A 27,669-nucleotide genomic window follows, 5' to 3' on the forward strand; every position below is an offset into this window, starting at 1 on the left:
TTTCTTTTTTGGCGGTTGCTCATTGAGAAACTTAACCTTAAAAAGGCTCAAAAAAGTAGAACCCGTTTTCACTTTAACAGGGTACTACAGTGCTATAAACAATACTCATGGTAGATACTTATTTAATCTGACATGACAAGAGACAATGAACTGAGTGAGTCAAACAGCATTCGATTCGAATTTTATAGCAAATCAAAAACACATGGCTACAGCGTACGCTTGACTATCGAGACACATACTTGGTTGACAATCCAGGCCAAACAATGTTTTTTGGAAAAAAGCATCCCAAAAGAGAACAGTAGGCTGTCCTATGTACACTAGCACAGTCTGTTTGCCCACTGGTCAACCAACCCATTCCTTTCCTCCTCCCCCATCTTCACTCAGCTCCCTGTCCTCCTCCAGCCTGGTCATCACCTTTCTTCTTGATTCCAGACACAATGTCATCAATGCGGAGCAGCAAGATGGCCGTCTGAAAGGCAAGAAGAGACCAAAATTACATTAGTGGGGGTTCATTGAAACCTTTTACTGTTTATTCAAATCATAAAACAAAATTACCGTAATTGCTGGACTATTAAGCTCACCTGAATATAAACCGCACCCACTGAATTATTTAAAAAAAGATGTATTTTGTACATAAATAAGCCACACATGTCTATAAGCCGCAGGTGCCTACCAGTACATTGAAACAAATGAACTTTACACAGCCTTTAAACAAAACACGGCTTGTAACAAAAATTAAACAGTGGCCAACCAAGAAAGTCATTGGTCACCATCTTCCTCCTCCTGTCCACTGAAACCACTGAAGTCATCTCCTTCGGTGTCGGAGTTGAATAGCCTCAGAATTGCTTCATCCGATGTTGGATCGTTTTCATTGTCGCTCTCGTCACTTTCATACGGAGGCAAATACCCCGCTGAGCTCATGCTGCCCCTTCAACACGCAGCAGTCCAGCCTTTCAAAACCCGTTGATGATAGTGGATTTTTTTGACAATGCTCCACGCTGTCAGGACCCACTGGCAGACTTGACCATAAGTTGCTCTTTGCATGCGGCCCGTTTTAGTGAAGGATTTCTGCCCACTTGTCATCCAAGACTCCCACTGAACAAGGAGCGCCACTTTAAATGCACGATTTACACTGATGTTGAGTGGCTGCAAATACTTTGGGCCATCTGCTTTTCTTCCCTCTGAAAGCTGTTTTTGTCTTTTTGCACGGAGTCAGTTCCTCACGCTGCTGTTTCCAACGTCTTATCATCGACTCATTAAGGCCAAGCTCCCTTGCAGCAGGTCTATTTCCTTTTCCAACAGCCAGATCGATCGCCTTCAACTTGAAAGCTGCATCATATGCATTTCTCCGTGTCTTTGCCATGATGAGGGTGACAAAATTACTACCGTAATCAGAATGATGGGAAGTTTGAGCGCGCTCGATTTACGTCACATTATGTGACGGTGCTCAGTTTTTTGGCGTCATGAATCTTGTGAAAGCGGGAAAAATCCATAAATTAGCCGCATTATTGTATAAACCGCAAGGTTCAAACGTGGGAATAAAGTAGCGGCTTATAGTCCGGAAATTACGGTATACTAAATGTGAGTTTCATTGCATTCACTTTGATGTGAAGGAGATAAGGCACTGGGGAAGCACTCATCCTTTAGAGTAGTAGAAGTGAAAATGTTATTGCATGGTGTCTGACTGCATTCACAACAGACAAAGTAACACAGAATTCATCCATGCCTTAAAAAAAAATATTGTAAACATTCAAGCATTTGTGGCAGATATATTTGACATGATCACTTTCAACAGCAGCCCATTGGCCCCTCTTACCTCCACAGCAGTCTTGTAAGTCTGGGCCTTCACAGCCAGTGGCTCACAGATGCCTAGCTCCATCATGTCTGCCAAGGTGCCAGTCTCTCCGTTCACACCCCATGATGCACAGGCCTCCAGGGTGTGCTTGGCCTACAGAGGGTAAGATTAATAAAACGATTCTGCTGTGCCCAACAAAATGACAAAGGTGCACATTTTAGAGTAAACACACGCGTACCCTGAGAGAGGTGAGCACGCGAATGGTGGAGGCTCCACAGTTTTGGATGAGTGTACGGGGGATAACCTCCAGGGCCTGGGCCACGGCACGGTAGGGCCACTGCTCCACCCCGGTCAGGGTCTTGGAACGCTCCATCAGCCTCTTGGACACAGCCATTTCCACCGCCCCGCCTCCAGGGAGTAGAGATGGGTCCAGTAGCACGTTACGACACACCTGCATAGCATCCTGCAAGTTACGCTCCACCTCCTGAGGGACAGAGAGAAACACAACACTTTGTTTGGATCCACAATGAAGCATTGAGAGTGATAGCACACCATGAGGATCATTCATTCTGTCTGGTTACGGTCTGCCTGACTATGAGCTGCTTCTGCCGTAACGGAGACATCTTGCTATAGTCTTTGTGCATGAGGGGTAACTTGTTACGTACAGCCAGTATCTCTTTGCTGGCTCCTCTCAGCAGGATGGTGCAGGCTTTGGGGTCTTTGCACTCTGTGACGAAGGTGAAATACTCGTCTCCAATCTTCTTGATCTCAAACAGGCCGGCGCCGGTTCCCACGTCCTCCTCACGCAGCTCGTCTGTACGGCTGGCGATGCGAGCCCCACATGCCCTGAGAAGGAGGATAATGATATCAGCATTAATGGTCCGTTAACAGACTATTTAAAAGGATTAATAGTCATCATATCGTCAGAATACTGTGTGGAATTGACCTTACCTTGAAATGCGGTTGTTGTCAGTCTTTCTGACACGGCGGATGGCTGTGATGTTGGCCTTCATCAGATAGTGCTGTGCCAGGTCTGGGGAGATGAGTGGAGAGATGAGTTTCTCTGGTCAGTGCAGGGGGAGCTTTGGAGGATTAAGAGCAGTTTGTAGAGAATTTTACACATAGTGTGTGTGCGTGCGTAGTACCTGAGATGCCCTTCTCAGTGAAGATGAGGTCTGGCTTGAGGCGGATGATGTCTTCACAGATCGTCTGGATATACTCTTCCTCCATCTGAAGGATCCTGGAAAAGTCTTCCTCACGTGTGATCTCAATGTCAGTCTGCATAGGAACACAACATTTATTGGCTAGTACCTGATACTGTTATGCTTATACTGCATGTGTGCATGACTGTACACGCGTTTTCAATACCTGGCTCTCGCCCTTCTTGTACTCCAGGGAGCAGTCCAGCAGGATGATGCGGGGGTTCTTGATCATTCTGCGCATGCGGGGGTGAGTGACGTCCTTGTTGACCATCACGCCTTTTAGCACACATGAGTCCTCAATGAAGCCACCAGGCACCTATAACCATAGCAAAACCACGAGGAATCAACCAACCTGGTGTCACTATCCCAATGACCACACCTTTGTCACTGATGTCAATCTTGTAACTGCAAGACATTTAACATATACACGCAAACGTTAAAGCTCACCTTCTCCACTTTGGCATACAGCTTAATGTTGATTTCCTTGCGTCCGTGCTCCTCCAACTCCACAGTGCGCACGGCGTCCAAGGCAATATTACACGCCATGGTAGACCAACGGCTCAAGGCCTTGGTGCAGATGGCAGAGTTGATGATCTTCAGCATCTGTGCCCTGTCATTCACATCCACCGGGGTGCTGGGAGGGAACAAAGACAGTCGGTGAATAGAACTGAGTGTAAACGTTTGCGAGGGAGAATTGTGTGTGTAAGTGAATGCAATTGAGTGTTCATCAGTAAGTGTGTAAGTGTATGCAATCTATACCTGATGTCTTTGAGCATGTCGAGCATGTCGTCCAGGGCGTGTCTGTAGGCACTAATGATGACTGTGGGGTGCATCTGCTGCTCCAAGAACTGCTCTGCTACAGACAGCATCTCTCCAGCTAGAGACAGACCAAAGATTGAAAAATAATGTTAACCAAGAGCGGTTTTAAAATGTGCACACAGTAAGATGCTTAGAGGACGATTGATGATGCATAAGAATCAACATGGGCCCTCTGAGTAGGAGTGCCACAACATCCAATCCTAAATAGCCTGAAGCTCAAAAGGGTACATTCACTATGTTGACTGGATCTCAGTCATTTCCATGTCAATCGAGTGAAATGAAATACTTCCACTACCAGGCCACTTACCGAGGATGATGACTGACGTGGTGCCGTCTCCCACCTCCTCATCCTGGGTGCGGCTGATCTCAATCATGGACTTGGCTGCCGGGTGCTGCACTTGGATCTGTTTGTTTACAGGAAAAGTAACTTGAACAGACCTGAATTTGTTTACATTCACCATCTTCCAAAGCAGTGCAAGGGTGCTGATGGGAAATGTAGTGCAGTAACCTCACCTCTCGGAGGATGGCGTTACCATCGTTGGTCATGACAATGCCGCCCATGGGGTCTAGCAGCATCTGTTAATAGATGGGGAACGGTTAAGACAGTTCTATTTTGGCGTCACTTTGGGATTGAAGTATCTAAGGGCCAGGAATTGTGTCTTGGTACAAACCTTCATCATGGCTCTTGGTCCCAGGCATGTTCTGATGACATCTGCTATTGCCTGTAAAATTAGACTTCGTAAGGCTGCAGGAATTTCTCATGTTTCAGCAAACATCAGAAAGAAAATTATGGGGGAGGGGGAAGTCTGAGAGGTGCATCATCTTTACCTTTGCGGCACCGATGTTCCCTTTCTGAACCTTGCGTCCAGACTCCCTTTTCATATTCTGGCCTGAAGAGAGAAGATAATTGAGGTTGCGACAGTCTCTTAACTTGGCCTAAGCTCAAAATTACTGACCATGATGCTGCGGTTTGTACAGTGCATTTGGCAACTTGACTGAGAAATTGTAGGCTGATAAGTGTATAGTTAGAAGTAGAGGTCGACCAATTAATCAGAATGGCCGATTTCAAGTTTTCACAACAATCAGATATCGGTAATTTTGGACGCCGATGTTGCAGATTTTTTATTTTTTTACACACCTTTATTTAACTTGTCAGCTAAGAACACATCCTTATTTTCAATGACGGCCTAGGAACGGTGGGTTATATGCAACAGTTTGGGCAGCCTGGTTCATTGCAAACGAATTGGGCAAAATTGTACGTAATTATGACATAACATTGAAGGTTGTGCAATGTAACAGGAATATTTAGACTGATGGATGCCACCCATTAGATAAAATACGGAACGGTTCCGTATTTCAATTAAAGAATAAACGTATTGTTTAAGATGATAGGTCATTACTATGGTCGAATTTGGAAACTACGGCTTGCATTTCTGTGTGTTATATAATTAAGTCTATGGTTTGATAGAGCAGTCTGACTGAGCGATGGTAGGCACCAGAAGGCTCATAAGCATTCATTCAAACAGCACTTTCATGCGTTTTGTCAGCAGCTCTGCGGTTTATGACTTCAAGCCTATCAACTCCCGAGATTAGGCTGGTGTAACGATGTGATGTGAATTGGCTAGCTAGTTAGCGGGGTGCACGCTAATAGCATTTCAAACGTCACTTGCTCTGAGACTTGTGGTTGTTCCCCTTGCTCTGCATGGGTAACGCTACTTTGAGGGTGGCTGTTGTCGAGCCCAAGTAGGAGCGAGGAGGTACGGAAGCTATACTGTTACACTGGCAATACTAAAGTACCTACAAGAACATCCAATAGTCAAAGGTATATGAAATACAAATGATACAGAGATAAACAGTTCTATAATAACAACAACCAGAACTTTTTACCTGGGAATATTGAAGACTCATGTTAAAAGGAACCACCAGCTTTCATATGTTCTCATGTTCTGAGCAAGGAATTAGCTTTCTTACAGGACACATATTGCACTTTTACTTTCTTCTCCAACACTTTGTTTTTGCATTATTTAAACGAAATTGAACAGGTTTCATTATTTGAGGCTAAATTGATTTTTTTTATTGATGTATTATATTAAGTTAAAATAAGTGTTCAGTATTGTTGTAATTGTCATTATTACAAATACACACACACACACACACACACACACACACACACACACACATTTTTTTTTAACCGGCAGGTTAATCGGTATCGGCTTTTTTTGTCCTCCAATCAGTATCGGTATTTAATTTATGAACTTACATTTGTAAGATTGTCTGCACCATCGTTAGCTACCATTTTGCCACAGACCCGAACCAGATACTGAGCCCATCCCCCAAAAATGAGGAGACACCAGAGAAATAACTCACCCTTTGATCTAGCTGGTAAGGCAAATAGCAAATTAGCATCCATTAAAAATGACCGAAGGGTTTGTTAACTCAGATGCTGTGCATACCATTACCAAATAGAACACTAGCAGAACAGCAGCCCTGTTTTTTCCCCAAATTGGATAAAAGTGTGTTGATTGTTCCGTTAACTACGCAGCATGACTGTCACAACTCGAGACATCACTGGCTAGCTAGGCCCGAACCCCGGGCATCACATCGCATGAATGAAAAAGCTCACAAATGTAGCAAAACACACTTAAAACACTTCTGTATTTAATTAATTGATAAATGTTGTAACTTTGCTTATCACTCACTCAACACGACGATTGGTCTTCCCATCATTTTGGCAGCGTGCGTTGATCAACTGCCTACCAAGTTCTCAAAAGCAGCAAAGGAAAGGCTTATTTGTTTGTGGCTGGGCTTGGTTGGTCAATGACCAATTAAGGACGAGGAAATTTTGATGAACAGCCGTACAACCCAATCTGCGTGACTACGAAAGAGGAAGTCGCCAGTGGGCGCTATCTTCAAGTTAATATTGTTTTCCTCGTATGATTACCCTATCAAATTAAATCCTATGTCGCCCTATCAATTCAAATCCTATGTCGCAGTACATATATGGACATTATATAGAAACCCAATAAATTACCAGCTCTGTGGTATCAATTATGTGCATGAAGGCTTAAAGCTACCTGTATCTTCAAACGTTTAGCTACATTTACCAGGCTTACCATTTAGTGCTCTTCGTCACTGTCACACGCGCATGTTTTGCATTTTGGGATATGTAGTCCAGAAAGAAACAAGCCCATTCTGTGACGTCTTTTTTATTTATCAAATAATACCCATGCATTGGACATTGCCTAATCTTCAAGTTGATAACTCTTTTCATGTAAGACATCTCAAATGATTTCAATAGTTAAACAAATTTGATGTAAAACATGAATCTCAAGAAGTGCTAGCTGATGTAACTATACATTCTATTAAAAATAAATACCAATAAATATCACTAATTTGATAACAAATACACAGATGTCTCTAATAAAACCTACTAATATGTGGATGATGTGCTATATTGTGTATGTAACACAAAACAAAATAGAGTGATATGGAGTGTATTATAGTAAGTAAATATCAAATGGATAAATTCAGTACAATGAGGGGACATTTCAAACTTTAAGGTTGCCTCTCCTCGAGAAGAGCAGGTGAGATGCTTGGCATAAAAGTCCAACTGAAATCTAAGCCTGTCCATAGTGCTTCAGTAGTCTTCAACCTATTTTCACACAAAAAAATGGATGTGTCTGCTAAATCAGTTTCCCAAACTCTGTCCCTTTTACCCCCTTTTTCTCCCTCATCGCTGCAACTCCCCAATGGGCTCGGGAGGCAAAGGTCGAATCATGCATCCTCTGAAACATGACCCACCAAAACACACTTCTTAACACCCGCCCGCTTAACCCGGGAGCCAGCCACACCAATGTGTCGGAGGAAACACCGTTCAACTGACAACCGCAATCAGCCTGCAGGCACCCGACCAGACACAAGGAGTCGCTAGAGCACAATGAGCCAAGTAAAGCCCCCCCCAGCCAAACCCTCCCATAACCTGGACGACGCTGGGACAATTGTGCGCCGCCCTATGGGACTCCCGATAACGGCCGGTTGTGATATAGCCCAGTATCGAACCCGGGTCTGTAGTGACACCTCAGTGCCGTAGACCGCTGCGCCACTCGGCAGGCCCCTGTATCAGGTATTTTATTCAATTTTTATCTATTTGCTTAGCAGACAGTTTTTTCTTTGTACCTGTAAGCAACTTCGCAAAAACTGTTGCACATAATTTTTCACTTTCTACATTTATCTATAGTCTGAGGTACCTCACTCAGAGTCAAGGACGCTACACTAGTATGCCTTTCTTGGGAATATTAATCGCAACCATCAAGTCACCAGTTTAATGGCAAAGCCTATTGCACATGTGCTACCTATTACTGTGCTTGCAGATGCTCCATCCTCTCACATTCAGAACATTACTCTCTTGAAGTTCCAAGAAAAAACTGCTGATTGTTTAATTTACAAGTCCTCTATGTTATGAGCATTCAGTGTTGCTGGTATGGCACAGACAACCAAAGGAGATCTTCTGGTCTGAAACTGTGTTGCAATGGGTGGCTCCTTTTTTTCTCCTCATAGTTCATGTCTTCTGCTTCTTTGCCAGTCCACTCATCCCTTGTTTTTTTCTTCTCTCTCGTCATTGTGCTCTCACAAGTCTTCTCTGGCATTGCCCAGGATAAGGGGATGTGTGGCCACCTCCTTCAGATAGTTGAGGAAATCATTCACCTCACGGCCACCCTATTGACATATACGGATGGTTAAAACCGTGAAGAAATGTATCAGAATATTGATTACAGAGCATTAAGTGTTATTTAATCCATGTCCTTTGGAGGAGGAAAAGTGGTGCTGTAGCCTAACCTCGTATTTCCGAGGCTGGTCCTTCTGTCCTGCTGGGACGAAGAAAATAGTGGGGAAACTGGGAAGAAGAACAACAACAGATGACATTAAAATAGCAGATTACAGAGTAGTAGACATAGACAGACAAAAAGTAGAGGCTCACCCCTGGACATCGTAGGTTGGAGGAACGTCGTTAGCAGTGGCATCCATCTTTCCTATAACAATGTGGGTGTTGGCGGACAACTGTAAGGAAGAAAAATCAAAATAATGATCTTCTGGATGATGGTTTGTAACTTTGAAAACCAGCTAAGCAACACTTGCAGATGTGAACCTCACCTGTTCCCCAAGTTCTGTGTATTTGGGCTCCAGGCTTTTGCAGTGTCCACACCAGGGTGCATAAAACTCCAGCAGCACGTCCTTGGAAGGGTTGTTCACTAACTCCTCAAAGTTGTCCGCCACCACCACCTGCAGAGGCAAAAGGGATTTGTTTAAATATCTTCCTACCATATTTGAAAGCGACAAACGTTTGTTGGTTCTATCCCGCTCACCTTGACTGGGCCTTCGTTGTTTTCGGGAGCAGCCTCTGACTTGACCTGCCTCTTCAGTTTACCGGCAAAGTAGTCCTCCAAGAACCTCTCCAGGGATTTCCCATCCCGTCTGCAATGGACGGACAGATGAGCAGTGTGACAGCTGGCCAGACTGCATAAGGGTCTGTGATGGTCATGTGTTATTTAACTCACGTGAACTCCTCCTGCATGCTGTACTTGTGGCCCTCCCCGTTCCTAATGGTGATGAGAGGCAGCTCTCCCCCGTCGGACGGCCCCAGGCCAAACTCCTCCTCCAGCTCTTCCTGGAACTCAGCCCTGTTGGCCACAGCGTAATTCAGCCCCTGAGACTGGAACTGAGTGGCCACTTTCATCACCCTAGGGAGAGAGAAGGGGTAGTGAAAGAGTGCTAGAGAGAAAAAGAGAGAGGAAGGTATAAGGTAAGAGCAGTTTCTTTCCCCGTGCTGCAGCTCTCACCATCTGACCATCAGGTTCATAGGGACTATGTGACTTTACACCATGCCATCATCATTCTGTAAAACCTATAACCGCACTATACTGCAATTGCACTTTGTACACCTCTGCACAACACTACATATACACACACACATCACAGTAGCATCCCTCCCTGTGCATAGATAGATAAATTCCTACTGTAAATTGTATATCCTCACTGTAAATCAGTGTATAATGTAGAGTTCTTTGCTTACTTATATTGTATGTAGACTTTGTGCAAATTCCTCTATCTGTATATTGTCTATAGATGGCAGCACCATTTCACTGAGTCAAATTCCAGGTATGTGTATATGTAATTGGCAAATAAAGGTGATTCTGAAAGGAGAGCAGCTCTCACCTGTTCCTCCAGTAGTTGGTGCCCTTGATGTTGCGGAGGTAATCCACATCATAGTAGGCCACTAGCAAGTCTTTTGAGTGTGGGGTACCCATTGACCCCAAAACGTCCACACGTCTCAGAGTTCACTGTGCAGTCTACCTGGGGAAAATGACAGAAACCATTTATCAATATACCGTTAAATAGCAGTGCATTCAGAGTGGTGGTATCCAGAAGCAGCCCTGATGTTAAAGCTACTGTGGGAACAAAGATAAAAGCCACCTGCACTCCTGGGTCCATCATAAGCAGCAAAGTCCTCTCCATTGAGAAGTGACACAGCTACCATGTAAAAGAGAAGTGACACAGCTACCATGACAGTTGACAAATTTTAAAGTACAGTTGAGCCCCAAATTTTAAAGCAATACCAATCCTGGGGATTGCTCGAGCACGTCGCTGGCGGCTACAAAGACGTTCTGCTGAGCCAACGCAAAAAGCAAGAACATGCGAAATGGACCCAGCGTACCCATCGCAGCAGAATTAAGTGCTCCCAATAGCGATATACTGTAGCTGATATCCTCTGCTTTTCACTACCTCTCACTGCTCTGCATTCAAGTTCACTGCCGGGTGGGAGTGAGTGTAGTAGAGCTGTGACGTGATCAAGAACATCTGTGTGGGTCTAGATGTGTGCCTTGGAGATTGCACTCTTATAACATTTCTCATAAACGAAAGGGAATTCATCAAAAACGCAAACGGATAAATTACGTTTATTTTGTATAAAATATATAACTATTGTACAGGTATTATTACCGTTCATATTTCCCATATTGTACCATACATGCACAACTCGGAGAACTGGAAAAAAAAGGATACAAAACATGTACATTCCTGGACTAAAACCCAATTTTCAACACTGATACCGATACCGATTATTGGAGGACCAAAAAAGCCAATGCCGATTAATCGGCCGATTTAAAAAAATGTATTTGTAATAATGACAATTATAACAATACTGAATGAACACTTATTTTAACTTAATATAATACATCAATAAAATCCATTTAGCCTCGAATAATGAACCAAGTTCAATGGTTTAAATAATGCAAAAACAAAGTGTGGGAGAAGAAAGTAAAAGTGCAATATGTGCTATGTAAGAAAGCTAACGTTTCAGTTCCTTGCTAAGAACATGAGAACATATGAAAACTGGTGGTTCCTTTTAACATGAGTCTTCAATATTACCAGGTAAGAAGTTTGAGCTTGTAGTTATTATAGGAAATATAGGACTATTTCCCTTTATACCATTTGTATTTCATTAACCTTTTACTATTAGATGTTCTTATAGGCACTTTAGTATTGCCAGTGTAACAGTATAGCTTCCGTCCCTCTCCTCGCTCCTCCCTGGGCTCGAACCAGCAACACAACGAACAGCCACTATCGAGATTGGATCCCCCGAGCTGACATGGTGAAAATCTGTCGTTCTGCCCCTGAACGAGGCAGTAATTAACCCACCGTTCCTAGGCAGTCATTGAAAATAAGAATGTGTTCTTAACTGACTTGCGTAGTTAAATAAAGGTATATAAAAATATGAAAAATTGGCGCCGAAAAATACCGATTTCCATTTGTTATGAAAACTTGAAATCAGTCCTAATTAATCGGCCATTCCGATTAATCGGTCGACCTCTTACTTAACCTTTGCCACACTAAGAGACTGTGTACCCTAGTCCCTCAGTAGTGCATTTGAGTGATAAGACAAAGGGTGTATTTATTTCAACAGTGCTCACTGTTTAAAATTGGTTATGGTAAACTTGAAAAGCTGCCATCTTTCGAGCTGTGGTATGTGGTATGAATATAATGCAGTCACAAATATCCTCTCTTGCTCCTCTCCTTTGAAGTGTCTGAACTTGGTTCTGTCCTTTTTGGGTTGGTTCTGTCCTGCTCCTTGTCTGTGACTGTCTGCTGTTCAGTGGCCATAGTTTCGTCCTCTATGTTGACCTGGCAGGCAGCGGTGCGGAACAGGCTCAACAGGTCCCGAAACCACCGAGATACCTGGACAGGAGAGAGGTAAAGTAGTCAGTGGACTAGGGTTCATTTCACAAGCCAAGACTTTTCAACAAGTGCATTACTGTTGGATCTTTATAGTTCGGTTACAAAAAACAACCTTCACCTCATTGAGTGTTTTATCGCCAAGTTGGGTGGAAATTGCCTGGAAAGTACTTCTGATTGGCACCTTGCTGCTGACAGGTGGTTAGAATGACACGGTCAGCCTCCCTGTAACCCAAAGAGGATTATCACTCTTTAACAAAAACATTTTAAAACATTAAACAAAGATCAAACATTTTCAGGCTTGTCTCTCTCACCTTGTCCAGAGTATGACCTTCTCCCCACTGGCAGTGAGGGAGATGTTTTTGGCACACACAGGGATCAGAAGAGGGGTTGGGACAAGGCTGCAGGGGGTTCTCCATCTCCCCACTAAAGGGTGTTGGGGGGCCATCAGACACCCCCGAGCCTTCTCCATCCCCCGTACTCCTCTTCGGCGAGGGGCTGTGTTCTCTCCCCCCATCCTTATCCTCCTCAATTTTGTCATCCTCCTCTTCCTTCTCCTCAGGGATGGAGAGTGAGCCTTCCTCAGGACCCTCCCATGAAGGAGCTCCTTGCTCTTCTGAAAAGCATAATGGTTGTTTATCTGCAACGTGTAAAAGAGTTTAAAGGGGGGCTGAACTTCCTGATTTGGCTCTAATATTTTTGGCTTGTTCAGAAATGCAGCAGCCATGACTGAAGCCAAACGAGAGTTGTCCAACCGGCCTTTACCACCACAGACCACTTGTATGGTGCTGTGTAGGCCAGCGGTTTGCTGACCAGAGTGCCCTATGGTGGCTGTGGGTTATGTATAGGCAGGCATAAGCTACGGACAACGATTGCATTTTGTCGATGGCAATTTGAATGCACAGAGATAATGGGCCTCAGGATCTCGTCACAGTGTGTTATTTATCCGCCGCCATCACCTCATGTTTCAACATGATAATTCATAGCCCCATGTTGCAAGGATCTGTACACAATTCCTGGCAGCTGAAAATGTTCAATTTCTTCCATGGCCTGCATACTCACCATACGTCACCCATTGAGCATATTTGGGATTCTCTGGATCGATGTGTACAACAGCGTGTTCCTGTTCCCGCCAATATCCAGCCACTTCACACAGCCATTGAAGAATGAGACAACATTCCACAGGCCACAATCAACAGCCTGAATAACTCTATGTGAAGGAGATGTGTGGTGCTGCATCAGGCAAATGGTGATCACAACAGATACTAAGTGGTTTTCTGATCCACACCCCTACTTTAAAAAAAAGGTATCTATGACCAACAGATGCATATCTGTATTCCCAGTCATGTGAAATCCATAAATCATTTGACTGATTTCCTTATGAACTGTAACTCAGTAAAATCCTTGAAATTGTTGCACGTTGCATTTATATTTTTGTTCAGTATAGATAACTTGACCAGGTCTTGTGTCTTGAAGTCGTCTAGACTAGCTAGTGCTAGCCAATTTATTTCGCTATTTAACTTCAGCCGGCTGGTGTGCGACCGTGGCAAAACATGGTTTGACATGGATTAGCTTCTCTGGGGCTAGTTAGGGACAGTCAATGAATTACACAATGGAAATGGGACAATATTTTTACATTGCACATCTTTTAGTTGTCTCATTAAATGCTTCCAATATTTGTATATGCAATTCTAAAATGCATAGTTGGTTTATGTTTTTAAGTCATAGAGATTTCATATCGTCTGAGATCCCCAAGGATTGGAAAGCTGCTGCAGTCATCCCCCTCTTCAAAGGGGGAGACACCCTGGACCCAAACTGTTACAGACCTATATCCATCCTGCCCGCTCAAGGTACTAAACAATATCATAACCGCCATCGATAAAAGACAGTACTGTGCAGCTGTCTTCATCGACCTTGCCAAGGCTTTCGACTCTGTCAATCACCATATTCTTATCGGCAGACTCAGTAGCCTCGGTTTTTCTGATGACTGCCTTGCCTGGTTCACCAACTACTTTGCAGACAGAGTTCAGTGTGTCAAATCGGAGGGCATGCTGTCCGGTTCTCTGGCAGTCTCTATGGGGGTGCCACAGGGTACAATTCTCGGGCAGACTCTTTTCTCTGTATATATCAATGATGTTGCTCTTGCTGCTGGCGATTCCCTGATCCACCTCTACGCAGACGACACCATTCTGTATACTTCCGGCCCGTCCTTGTACACTGTGCTATCTAACCTCCAAACGAGCTTCAATGCCATACAACACTCCTTCCGTGGCCTCCAACTGCTCTTAAACGAGAGTAAAACCAAATGCATGCTTTTCAACCGTTCGCTGCCTGCACCCGCACGCCCGACTAACATCACCACCCTGGATGGATCCGACCTAGAATATGTGGACTATAAGTACCTAGGTGTCTGGCTATACTGTAAACTCTCCTTCCAGACTCATATCAAACATCTCCAATCTAAAATCAAATCTAGAGTCGGCTTTCTATTCCGCAACAAAGCCTCCTTCACTCACGCTGCCAAACTTACCCTAGTAAAACTGACTATCCTACCGATCCACGACTTCGGCAATGTCATTTACAAAATAGCTTCCAACACTCTACTCAGCAAACTGGATGCAGTTTATCACAGTGCCATCCGTTTTGTTACTAAAGCACCTTATACCACCCACCACTGCGACCTGTATGCTCTAGTCGGCTGGCCCTCGCTACATATTCGTCGCCAGACCCACTGGCTCCAGGTCATTTACAAGTCCATGCTAGGTAAAGCTCCGCCTTATCTCAGTTCACTGGTCCCGATGGCAACACCCACCTGTAGCACGCGCTCCAGCAGGTGTATCTCACTGATCATCCCTAAAGCCAACACCTCATTTGGCCGCCTTTCGTTCCAGTTCTCTGCTGCCTGTGCCTGTAACGAATTGCAAAAATCGCTGAAGTTGGAGACTTTTATCTCCCTCACCAATTTCAAACATCTGCTATCTGAGCAGCTAACCGATCGCTGCAGCTGTACATAGTCCATCGGAAAATAGCCTACCCAATTTTACCTACCTCATCCCCATACTGTTTTTATTTATTTACTTTTCTGCTCTTTTGCACACCAATATCTCTACCTGTACATGACCATCTGATCATTTATCACTCCAGTGTTAATCTGCAAAATTGTAATTATTCGCCTACCTCCTCATGCCTCTTGCACACAATGTATATAGACTTTTTTTCTACTGTGTTATTGACTTGTTAATGGTTTACTCCATGTGTAACTCTGTGTTGTCTGTTCACACTGCTGTGCGTTATCTTGGCCAGGTCGCAGTTGCAAATGAGAACTTGTTCTCAACCAGCCTACCTGGTTAAATAAAGGTAAAAAAAAAACATTTAAAAAAAATATAAAAACATTTGGCAGCATTGACAAACATTTTGTCCATGTACATTGTTATTTACTGATGGTACCCAACTAGCCCCATAGAGATATTGAATGTCAAACCAAATTGACCATAGGCATTAAAATTAGGTCGCGTGCAGCTGCGCTCCGAACTGATATTTGCTTGGGTGTTGCCAGCTGTGGGCAGGATTGAAATAAACCCAACCCAAGGAAAACAGTACCCTTCATTCCGTGACATACAATTATTTCCTATCATCTCGCAAATCTCAGTTTAGGACAAGACTGACTTTATGAGTCTTATCGATGCGACAATGCCGTTTTCAAAACGAGAAGTTGCTTTTTAGGGGCAGTCTCTCATTAATGTTTTGCATTATATAGGCAACAATGTATTTTCAGCCATATTACTTATGTAGATCGGTTTTGCTTTTGACCAAATAATGACAACAACCTTAATTCATACAGCATTGGTAGTGCAATTCTTACCAGAATGTGGACTGTTGACCCCACTGTCGACTTCACCCCCCCCCACCTGTCTCAGTGTGGAGATTGGCTGTGGGGTCGGTTGCCGTGGGGTAGAAGGTGTCAAGGCTCTTCATCACCCTGGGGACGCCATCGGAAGCCTGAGAGAAGACTGCATGTCACATTCTGTCTTCTCCGTAACTCACTCATTTTATTCACATAGTTTAGAACAACAAAACACTAGACTACGGAGGCTACCTTGTTGCCGTGGCAGCGAGAGCATCCTTTCATCTTCAGTCTGCGAAGCTTGGCATCATGGCTGGCACCATGACAGAGGCAGAAGCAGTCCTTTTCTGGCCAATCACACTCCTGTGAAGGAAGACAACCAGCCAAATCAGAATCATATTTGCAAATGCATTTAGAAATCAACAAACTACACAGTTCACATTTCCTCAAACCTTGTAGATGCAATGAGATCCCATCTTCCTCTGACTGTGACCCGTCATTGGTGGAATATCTTCTTGCTCTAGATCAGGGAGGGTCACTTCTTCAAAACCACCACTTGCCCCACCCCCCGAACCAAACCAACACCATCATCTCCGTCTATTCCGCCCCCTGCCTCGTCTGGCCAACAAGCCTCCTCAAACTGCCCGGGACGGGCTGGGGGTGGGCGGAGCTCGTCAAAAAATACCCAGAATTCCCTGCGTATGGGCACGTTGAAAGTGCGTGTGGCCTTTCAGGAGGGAGGACATCCTGTGCTTTAAGCTGTAGAAAACAGGTGGATTCCAATGGTGATTTAACTTTGGTTTACTGTGGTGACAACTAATGTAAATGGTGTAGAATACTGACATACCTCCTCTATACTGGCAGGTCTGAGGCCAGGTCCCCCCTGCAGAGCACGTACGATTTTCTGGTAGTGAGACAGGTTTCCCCCAAAACTAATCTCCAGCTGCCTCAGGAAGCGTCGACTCCGCTCAAATGCCTGCTGCTCCTCAAACTGGACAGGACATAAAACATCAAAGTCGAAGAGTAGTAATGGCTTTTTCAGCAGATTCACTACAATGTGTTAGGCTACAAGACAAATAATCATTTTTGTTCAACATAATTATATATGAACGCTCTGTTACATTGGGCCTGATACTTAATAAGCACCTATAAAAATATCCAATACGAAGTGATAAGCGGATGTGATGTCATCCTTACCAGGCCACACTACAAAGCCTGCTCCGGGAGGAGGAAGGCCGCAAAGTCTCTGAGGAGGTCTGGCCATTCCCCCAGGACAGGACGGAGCTGGGAGAAGAGCTACACTGCGCTTGGTACGGATGAGGTAGCGACACATTTTTATTTTTATTTTATTTGACCTTTATTTAACCAGGTAGGCAAGTTGAGAACAAGTTCTCACTTACAATTGCGACCTGGCCAAGATAAAGGAAAGCAGTTCGACACATACAACGACACAGAGTTACACATGGTGTAAAACAAACATACAGTCAATAATACAGTATAAACAAGTCTATATACGATGTGAGCAAATGAGGTGAGATAAGGGAGGTAAAGGCAAAAAAAGGCCATGGTGGCAAAGTACATACAATATAGCAATTAAAACACTGGAATGGTAGTTTTGCAGTGGAAGAATGTGCAAAGTAGAAATAAAAATAATGGGGTGCAAAGGAGCAAAATTAATTAATTAAATACAGTAGGAAAAGAGGTAGTAGTTTGGGCTAAATTATAGGTGGGCTATGTACAGGTGCAGTAATCTGTGATGAGCTGGTAGGGGAGCTCTGTCTGGCTGAAGTGCTTCAGCCCCAGTACAATGAGTATGGGACAAAAATCCACATTGCGAGTAAATATCTCGTCTTTAGTCAAACATTCAACCATGCAAGGAAGAATTTGATGCTTGGTTGTAGCAGTAAAGATGACATAGGCCCTCATAGTTCCAACTATGTCAGTGAACGGTCATTGAATGGGTTTGAGAGAGAGAGACCCTCTCTTTTCAACACGGGTTAACACACATTTAAGTGTTTATATTCAACTTAATACTGAGCAGGCATCACTGACATAAAATACTCACATAAGACATAGCTATTTTTGACCAGGGACTGTGTGTAAATGAGGATTGTTTTTGAACAGGTTGCTGTTGTTTGTGAACATGAGCTCCTGTGGAGTTTGTCTCCCCACACAGGACGTGCTGCATGTGTAAATGAGTGTGTGTGCACGTACCTGTCCTCTCCGCGTGTGTAGATGTTGTTCTTGGTGCGCGGAGGGTCCAGGCTGCAGTGGGGCAGGAGCTCTGAATAGAGGAAGACGGAGCAGGTGGTGAGCAGCCAGGCCGTCTTAGCAGGCAGCAGAGGGTATGTACGCACTGCAAGGACAACCAAACACTTACACACAATCAAGCTATTCACAAACCCACCCTCTGATACATAGATAACACAAAACAGCTACACACAGGTTATCGATACCATCTGTAGTACATACAATTCAGATTCTCACATCTTTACATATGAACCACACACACACACCAGACCTCCCTGTTCATTACCATTGTTAGAGCGTGTTTGAGGCCTGGCAGGGGGGGTTGGAGAAAGAGCGGATGGCGAGACAGAGCTCTCCTGCTCCTGGACCAGAGACAGTGCCCCCTGGAGGTTTCAGGCCCTGAAAATGCTGCTGAAGCCTGTGTCCCGGACTGACCTGATCGCCTCCTCATGCTGGGTAAACGCCTGGAGCTTCTCCTGGGTGGAAGGCACACAGAGACTAGGACTTGAGAAGGGTGTATACAGTGGGACAAAAAAGCATTTAGTCAGCCACCAATTGTGCAAGTTCTCCCACTTAAAAAGATGAGAGAGGCCTGTAATTTTCATCATAGGTACACTTCAACTATGACAAGACAAAATTAGAAAAAAAATCCTGAAAATCACATTGTAGGATTTTTAATGAATTTATTTGCAAATTATGGTGGAATATAAGTATTTGGTCACCTACAAACAAGCAAGATTTCTGGCTCACAGACCTGTAACTTCTTTAAGAGGCTCCTCTGTCCTCCACTCGTTACCTGTATTAATGGCACCTGTTTGAACTTGTTATCAGTATAAAATATACGTGTCCACAACCTCAAACAGTCACACTCCAAACTCCACTATGGCCAAGACCAAAGAGCTGTCAAAGGACACCGGAAACAAAATTGTAGACCTGCACCAGGCTGGGAAGACTGAATCTGCAATAGGTAAGCAGCTTGGTTTGAAGAAATCAACTGTGGGAGCAATTATTAGGAAATGGAAGACATACAAGACCACTTATAATCTCCCTCGATATGGGGCTCCACGCAAGATCTCACCCCGTGGGGTCAAAATGATCACAAGAACGGTGAGCAAAAATCCCAGAACCACACGGGGGAACCTAGTGAATGACCTGCAGAGAGCTGGGACCAATGTATCAAAGCCTACCATCAGTAACACACTACGCCGCCAGGGACTCAAATCCTGCAGTGCCAGACGTGTCCCCCTGCTTAAGCCAGTACATGTCCAGGCCCATCTGAAGTTTGCTAGAGAGCATTTGGATGATCCAGAAGAAGAATGGGAGAACGTCATATGGTGAGATGAAACCTAAATATAACTTTTTGGTAAAAACTCAACTCGTTGTGTTTGGAGGACAAAGAATGCTGAGTTGCATCCAAAGAACCATACCTACTGTGAAGCATGGGGGTGGAAACATCATGCTTTGGGGCTGTTTTTCTGCAAAGGGACCAGGACGACTGATCTGTGTAAAGGAAATAATGAATGGGGCCATGTATCGTGAGATTTTGAGTGTAAACCTCCTTCCATCAAAAAGGGCATTGAAGATTAAACGTGCCTGGGTCTTTCAGCATGACAATGATCCCAAACACACCGCCCGGGGCCATCCCAAACCTCTGGACACTGACTGGCATTTGAATACGGTCATTTAGCAGACATTTATTTAGCAAACATGCCAATTGCACGCTCCCTCAAAACTTGAGACATCTGTGGCATTGAATTGTGTGGCAAAATGGAACATTTTAGAGTGGCCTTTTATTGTCCCCAGCACAAGATGCACCCGTGTTATGATCATGCTATTTAATCAGCTTCTTGAATTGCCACACCGGTCAGCGGGATGGATTATGTTGGCAAAGGAGAAATGTTCACTAACAGGGATGTAAACAAATGTGTGCAGAAAATTGAGAAATAATTTTTGTGCATATGGAACATTTTTGGGATGTTTTATTTCAGCTCATGAAACATGGGACCAACACTTCACATGTTGCGTTTTTATGTTTGGATTATGCATTATTCTTCTTAAAATGCTCTAGTCTACGCAATGGGATCTGACTGAGGTTCTTTGCGTAGCTATACGTACTTTTGTGCACTGAACTTTTGGAACATGACGAAAGCATAGCTCTGCTTGTGTAGACTGAAATCACAGTGGAGACTTAACCCTCTCTACCCACCTCTTATCCTCCTCTACTTTCTCTAATGTTGCTGAGTCATTAGTGGTAGCACTGTCATAGTGCCCTGACTCCATAGTGTGGAAAAACCTGTCTGTCTCTCCCCACGTCATACTGCCTCGGTAACATTTAGAGACACCCATTACAGCCAGGACCAGGACACACTGACGCAAACGTGTGTGCGCGTGTGTGGACAGTTGCTGGAAGGAAGTAAAGCTCTCTCTGCTCCTCTCAGTTCAGTGACGTGGCCTGAAAACGGCACGTCGCACACACAGAGATCTCTCAACAGACGTCACAGTTCAAACATCAAAGTGGGCACATGTGCCAACCAGCTACTGAACACCTGGTGCACTGGGAGTGTGTGTGAGACACAAGTGAATTTGTTAGCGGTGTGTGTCTTCTGTTAGTAAGTGTGAGTTGCTGTAGCTCCAATGTGAGTCCTGTGTGTTAGTGTGGATTGTAGCTCTACTGTGAGTTCTGTATGTTAGTGTGGATTGTAGCTCTACTGTGAGTCCTGTGTGTTAGTGTGGATTGTAGCTCTACTATGAGTCCTGTGTGTTAGTGTGGATTGTAGCTATAGAGTGAGTTCTGTCCACCTCTTGAAACTTCTGAGGAAGAGAAAACACCAGAGCATTTCTCTGCCTCCCTACCCAAGCAGATACAGCACCCCTCTGCTGCTCTGTCCCGAAGGGAGGACTACGTGTGTGTACGTAATTTCAAGTAATTCCTAGAATGTCATAGATGGATAAGCTCAAATGCATGAGTGGCTGCAGTCACGTATCCTGCAGTTGTTCATAACACATACGACAGATGGCCAATTTGGCCCACCAACCAGCACAAAGTCAACAAGAGGACCATATTTGTAGAAAAAAGGAAGCAAGGGTGAGCTAAACAGTCACACATTCACATTTATTAAGGTCTGGGATAGATAGCACTGTTGACTCGAGGAGGACCAGGAAGCAATGGATTATTTGGCTCATAATGCTATTATTATTTTTATTGTCACAAGTACAGTGACAATGAAGTTATAGCAAATTCTAGTTGATTCCTCTTGTTGTTTGCTCCACATTAAAAGCTCTATATCATTATTAATATGAGGTACTGGGTTGGTGGACCAACTCAGTGACCTTGTGGTTAGTGTCCACCCTAAGATCGGAATGTTGGGAATTCGATCCCCAGCCAAGTCATACCAAAGACTGTAAAAATGGGGACCAATGAGCTTGTCTGCTTGGCACTCAGCATGAAGGAGATAGATTGGGTGTAAGGCCCTGTGATAGACATCCTGTCCAGTGGGTCTACTTGTACATCAAGTTGCCTCATGCTACAGAAACAGGAGATCTGCTCCTACAAGCTGTTCCGGTTCAAGGCTACTTACTTACTGGGTTGGCGGTACACTTTTTGAAAGCCCTTTCTTTCCCGAGAGAAATAGGGAAAGGGTCAGGGTAGAATCATACCGAATGGCTTGTGGAACGTTGAATTGCGGAGCGCTCAGGGGTGGAGCAGCTTCCTCCCTCTCTTCATCGTGCCCATAGTCATCCTGCCCATTCACTATTAGCTCATCATCCGAGAACTGAAGGGGTAAAAAGAGTGAGATTCAGAAAGAGAGATTTTTTTTTAAAGAAAGAGACTTGCAGATATGATCCCATAATCCTCCTCACCGTCTCGAAAAGCGAAGGAGACAAACTGGAGCAGAGCAGTGGGGGAAAGGTCAAAATTAGCAAAACATGACAGAGCAATTAAACCAGCTACACACACCTCCCGTAAAACATGTACACACACACACAGGTTAAATGCAGCTCCACCTGTCTTCTACTGCCTGCTTGACACTTGTCAGTGTTTGGAGGAGTGCCAACTTTTTTGTGCATTTCACTAATAAAGTATTTGCTCCTAGAAAAAATGAATCCATAGCCCATTTTTGAGAATGATGTGTTCCTTATTAAGCAACAGCGTAAAATCCTGTTGCATCGGTTTCTAGATGGTTGGACTATTCCATTTCAATATTACACTGCCCATCCTTGAACGCTCCCTCATTATCCCTTTCTTTTAATCTTAACTGTCATTCTCCATGTCAGATGTCATGAGGCCCTGCAGCCACTTGCTCCAGTCGCGGTCCTCCAGGGCCAAGCTGTAGTCGTACATGTCAGGCGTGATGTCAGGGGAATGTAGCTCCGCCTCCAGCTTGCCCAGAGGCACGTTCCTCAGGGTCCGTTTGGGGCAGGTACGACATGCCACAAGGCTAAACCCTGCACCTCCAGTCAATGGCTGGAAACAGATTGATGGAACCAATGAAGAAAGAGATTCACATTGACTTTGATCCTGATATGGCTGAAGTGTCCCGATAAGAGTCCGGTGATTTCCTGGTATAGCTGAATAGTCTGCTAGTATTCATGGGTTGCACATTTCGTCACAATATTGTTTTGAACGTTCTCTTGAGGACTGATGCCCGAATGAACGTTCTACTCAATGCATTGTCAATAGTGGTGATGAAGATTTAATCGAAAGTGCATTACAGTGGCTTGAAAACACAGTGACAATTCAAAAGGAGGCAAATAATTAGTAGGAAAACCTTTTGTCATAATTGTGATGTCGCCAGATTGACTTTAGATGCAGTATAACTTTAGCTAGCTAGCCATGATTGAGGGGACAGCACTGAATTTTAGCTGGCTATTTTTGACAAACTTTGCTAGCTAATGGAAACATGGCCCTCTCTCTAAAGTGAGTTTGACGACATTATGATGGAAAAGTTGTTTTCAACTCATTATTTTCTACTTTAGCACTGTCATCCTATTTCCAAGCCACTGTAGTGTAATTAGTCCCTGTCCAAAATGACTTGGCATCAGTCAGGCACAAATATGGCTGAGGCGTCTGTAGAAAGTTCATAACAATAGCAACGAAGTGACTAAGTGATGGAAGTGCAACCCATTAATAGTTTAGCAGTTTCAATACCTGGAAGGTTTCGGTGCAGATGGGGCTGAGTTCCAGCTCTTCCTCCACTGCGTGAAGCTTCTCCAGGAAGGTTCAGACTTGGGCCCTGAGGGGCCGGGCAGGGCCAGTGGAGGACGGGGGCCCCTTAGGAACAGTCTCCACCCTCAGATGTCTGGGCTGCCTTGGCTTCTAAACATAAACCAAGACCAACATTACAGTAAACTCTTACTCATCCAGTGCACATTGTAAACATTAACTCAGTCAGTTAACTCTGACCCTGTATATAGTAGGTTTACTTACTTATTTCTATTTCTCGTGTGTTTTTGTTCTACCTTATGTTTTCTTTAGTATTACATTTTTATTGATTACTGCATTGTTCGGTTGAGAGCTGTCAAGAAAGGCATTTCACTGTACTTGTGACAATAAAAATAATAATAGCATTATTTCCCCCCCAATCATTTCAATAACTTTCAAACAAAGGCCAAATGCAGAGGTGCAGTGTGTTACCTGTCTGGGACTGTGAAATCTGTCCTCTTCACACTCAGAGTGTCCAGGGGTCCTGGGCTGCGCCACTTGGGCACAGCATGGCGATGAGCCTGTGATGTCCACGTCGCTCCAAAACGACAATGTCACAGGCATGACATTGTAGTCACATAGCACACCCTTTTGACTGATTGAACAGAATTGATTGACTAACGGAGCAGAGATGAAGCTCTTCCTCACCTCCTCTGCAGTCTCATCCTCCTTATCAAGGCAGTACTCTTCATCAGAGGAGTCGTCCTCCTCTTCCAGAGGGATGTCTACAAACTGGGGGGGCTGGGGAGAGGAAGCAGGGAGTGAGATGAGAGGGAAAGAGCGAAACAGAGAGACAAAGCAACAGAGACTACACACAACAGTGAGGAGTAATAAAATATTTGACATGACTCTAGCACTTTGTGTGACAGGGACATACCTTCACTTCAAGGGCCCTTTTGATAGGAGAAATATTCCTAAGCTGCAAGTTGTGTAACTAGAAACCCACCCCCCCTTTTTCTACCCCCTCCTTCAGTCTGGGGCGGGTCATCTTGGGCTCCTGAGGGAAGCAAATAGAAGGTAAAAACATTGAATTCAGGCAGAGAGAGAAACCATTATAAACTTGCAAGTGATATCAGCAACCAATTTCTGAGTTGTACTGTCAGTATAAGTTGCTGTAAGTTGACGCTCACAAATAGGGCTAGGTCCTGCATCTCCTGGATGGCTGCTTTCGTCATGGCCACTACATGCTCGTTGGTTATCTCCTCCTGAGGGCAACATTCACAGGTGTCAGTCAAAAATGTTCAACACTAACATTCGTAACTTAGTATTAACCCCTCTTTTTAATTTTTTTTATTTCACCTTTATTTAACCAGGTAGGCAAGTTGAGAAAAAGTTCTCATTTACAATTGCGACCTGGCCAAGATAAAGCAAAGCAGTTCGACAGATACAACGACACAGAGTTACACATGGTGTAAAACAAACATACAGTCAATAATACAGTATAAACAAGTCTATATACGATGTGAGCAAATGAGGTGAGATAAGGGAGGTAAAGGCAAAAAAAGGCCATGGTGGCAAAGTAAATACAATATAGCAAGTAAAACACTGGAATGGTAGTTTTGCAATGGAAGAATGTGCAAAGTAGAAATAAAAATAATGGGGTGCAAAAGAGCAAAATAAATAAATAAAATACAGTTGGGAAAGAGGTAGTTGTTTGGGCTAAATTATAGGTGGGCTATGTACAGGTGCAGTAATCTGTGAGCTGCTCTGACAGTTGGTGCTTAAAGCTAGTGAGGGAGATAAGTGTTTCCAGTTTCAGAGATTTTTGTAGTTCGTTCCAGTCATTGGCAGCAGAGAACTGGAAGGAGAGGCGGCCAAAGAAATAATTGGTTTTGGGGGTGACTAGAGAGATATACCTGCTGGAGCGTGTAACCGGATTGAGACTCCAGGTAATTCACATGGAGGATGGGTGAACGTTGACGGAGGTCAAGTTGTGTTGCTGTGACTTCCTCTCCAGATCCAGCTGCTCAAACTCATCCTCATCGCTGTCACTGGATGAAACTTCCGATGACCTTTTTCCAGCCACGGAGTGTCCCTCTTCCTGCACATTGTCTAAAGTGCTCTTCATTTTCGAGCTGCTCTTCCTCATTGTCAGCCTCTGGCCCCCACATTCCTCTCCATCTTCAGACGGAAGTAAGTAATCAAAACAGACACCCAATTCTCATACACTAGAAATCTGATTCAGTGTTTCCAAAATGTTGGGTACGTTCACTTCCTATAGAGCAGGTATGAGCAACTCATCATGAGGGACTGCAGTGGCTCACTGGGCTGACTACCAACATCCATACCCACACACACACGCAGTCAGAGCCAGCCCTAGACTTTTGGGGGCCCTACGTGAAATTGTTGGGAGCAAAACCTTTTAGCGGGGCCCCTCTTGACAGTGGAGAGAGCTAATTTCCTGCAATTCCACACATTTTGCCAAGGGGGTTGGAAAGCAAGTTTGCTGCAATTCTACATATTTTGTCTTGGGACAAAGAGAAGATTTAGCTATTTAATAACTAATTTCATGCAAATAAAAAATAAAAAAAATGCCATGGGGCAGAGAGAAAATAACTGTAGCTTTACAGCTAATTCCTCCTCTTCTGCCTCGGAGGGGCTGGGATATAGCTGACAAACATCCCCATTCTTAAGCTGGCCTGCAGCAGACACAAAACTAAGATATAACAATGAGATAGGAGATGATCACATTCCCACCACTGAAGCATGTAAAACCAATTAAATGCCCTTGCACACAAACTCCCATATCCCTTCATATCTCAGCAACACACACTGTGTTACTTGTCATCCCTCTCTCTTTTCCATTACCCCTTCCTTTTCTCATCCCTCCGTACATGAAGCAATGGTCCTCTGCTTGAACCTGGGAGAGTGTCTCCTTTGTGACAGCCCCATCTGGGACCGTCATCCCAAAGCCCTTTCCCTTAGCAGGGGTGGAAATTGAGATATGTCTGTTAACAGAGAGTTCAGAGTGGACTACCGTTGGAGATCTGAGGGGCACAGGTTGTCTCATCCCTCTTTAAGGCTTTAGAACTAATGGGCTGTGGTTCTGGGGTGCTCGATTTGCGTTTCTGGGCTTTCATGCTTCGAGGCCTGAAAGAACACAACAGTTTAACGTTACAGTTACATGAGCGGGGGGCTAACGTCAACAGACAGTAAAATGTACTTTGTCATAGAATAAAGCAATAGGATGAAATATTTGCTGTTATTACTAGCTAGACAACATGTATATAGCCGAGTAAAACAGCTGACGTATGGTGTCCCATTTGTGTGCAATTCAAGCTACTATCTATCTAGCTAGCTGTTATTATCTAGCAGGCTGGTGGTGCCACTTTCTCGGTTGCAGTACAACAAGTACAACCAAGTCAACACAGCTATAGAAAACGGTTCTTATTAGCTAAAATAATCGTATGATACAAGTCACGCTAATGACCCTGAAGTAGTTGTTTTGGTAGCTAGCTTGTGTTGTTTTTATTAGCTTGCTGACAAACGACGTATATTTGTCAACAAGTAACCTTGTGTGTTTGTGTGTCTCAAAAATGGACGCCCGACTTTTCTATGTCGACAGTACATCGACCTTTCAAATTCAGTAACTTTATTGGTGTCACTTACCCCCAAATCTGCATTTGGTGCAATGAAAAGCGAGCGAGCTAAGTAAATCTCTAAATAATTTACAGCGCCCTTTCCCGCGTGTCACAGATAGATCCTTCCCCATAGTATTAGAGATGCTACCTCAGGTACAGTGGGCCTGCTATCAGCAGTGAAATGGTAGACTATTAATTTCACGTTGATACAGCAGCCTACATTAAATGTTTGTGTTATTAATCACACACACAATCTTTCAAGTTGATTCACCAGGTTGTTTTCTAACAGTTGTGGTTTTAATGGATGGAGCAAACATTGACAATTGCACGTACGCACACAGATTATTTATTATATTATTTGTCGTGTTTTTTTGTAAAAAAAATAAAAAATAATAATACAAATAAACAAACAAAATAACACAAAAAAACTATATTTATATGATTTATTTAGAGGGATCTGGATAGTCTTGCACCTTGATACCTGAAACAAACCACATGACAGCAAAGCTGCGAGCTACTAGGAATGGACGCTCCCAAATACTATTATATACGCACCTCCATTATGATGCATCGTTCCAGAATATTTGGAAAAGCACCAACACAGAATATGAATATGGAATAAACATAGCTACGGATCAAACCTAAAATAACTGTTTTATCAACCAACTTTATTTGAAAGCAATTTCTACATGTAAATGCTTGAAATGGAAACTGTGAGTATTATTATTATTTGTATTCTTTACAAT

General features: G+C 43.9%; 2 protein-coding genes, 1 long non-coding RNA gene and 1 other non-coding gene across 5 annotated transcripts; all 4 read right to left on the bottom strand.

Moving 5' to 3' along the window:
* Positions 1-165: 165 nt before the first annotated feature.
* Positions 166-6,680, bottom strand: LOC118367566 (T-complex protein 1 subunit gamma-like). Of its 2 annotated transcripts, none has more exons than XM_035751159.2 (14): positions 6,516-6,680; positions 4,645-4,706; positions 4,488-4,538; positions 4,330-4,392; positions 4,124-4,220; positions 3,757-3,874; positions 3,445-3,631; positions 3,164-3,313; positions 2,941-3,073; positions 2,747-2,828; positions 2,461-2,641; positions 2,034-2,279; positions 1,817-1,948; positions 166-469 (listed from the first exon to the last, which is right to left on the bottom strand). In XM_035751159.2, the coding sequence occupies exons 1-14, from the start codon at positions 6,541-6,543 to the stop codon at positions 377-379; spliced, it is 1,623 nt and encodes a 540-aa protein (XP_035607052.1). In that variant the 5' UTR covers positions 6,544-6,680; the 3' UTR covers positions 166-376. The 2 variants fall into 2 exon arrangements, with proteins under 2 accessions (XP_035607052.1, XP_035607051.1); XM_035751158.2 differs by lacking the exon at positions 6,516-6,680 and adding an exon at positions 6,184-6,398.
* On the bottom strand, positions 1,590-1,726 carry LOC118367957 (small nucleolar RNA SNORA15). The gene has a single exon (XR_004822221.1). It is a non-coding gene; the product is annotated as a small nucleolar RNA SNORA15 (small nucleolar RNA).
* A 326-nt stretch (positions 6,681-7,006) lies between the features above and the next one.
* LOC118367567 (protein disulfide-isomerase A3-like) lies at positions 7,007-10,655 on the bottom strand. The gene is made up of 8 exons (XM_052494428.1): positions 10,529-10,655; positions 10,030-10,167; positions 9,372-9,554; positions 9,180-9,288; positions 8,968-9,096; positions 8,795-8,874; positions 8,653-8,710; positions 7,007-8,532 (listed from the first exon to the last, which is right to left on the bottom strand). The coding sequence occupies exons 2-8, from the start codon at positions 10,119-10,121 to the stop codon at positions 8,443-8,445; spliced, it is 741 nt and encodes a 246-aa protein (XP_052350388.1). The 5' UTR covers positions 10,122-10,167; positions 10,529-10,655; the 3' UTR covers positions 7,007-8,442.
* A 98-nt stretch (positions 10,656-10,753) lies between these two features.
* On the bottom strand, positions 10,754-27,101 carry LOC118367568 (uncharacterized). The gene is made up of 17 exons (XR_008090437.1): positions 26,952-27,101; positions 25,199-26,432; positions 24,473-24,547; positions 24,220-24,339; positions 23,775-24,083; positions 23,289-23,456; positions 22,001-22,604; positions 21,797-21,912; positions 18,426-18,615; positions 17,087-18,245; positions 16,737-16,880; positions 16,342-16,648; positions 16,142-16,252; positions 15,908-16,044; positions 12,360-12,661; positions 12,167-12,270; positions 10,754-12,048 (listed from the first exon to the last, which is right to left on the bottom strand). It is a non-coding gene; the product is annotated as an uncharacterized LOC118367568 (long non-coding RNA).
* Between the last annotated feature and the right edge of the window lie 568 nt (positions 27,102-27,669).

This window comes from Oncorhynchus keta, chromosome 34, assembly GCF_023373465.1.
Source record: "Oncorhynchus keta strain PuntledgeMale-10-30-2019 chromosome 34, Oket_V2, whole genome shotgun sequence".
Taxonomy (NCBI): domain Eukaryota; kingdom Metazoa; phylum Chordata; class Actinopteri; order Salmoniformes; family Salmonidae; genus Oncorhynchus; species Oncorhynchus keta.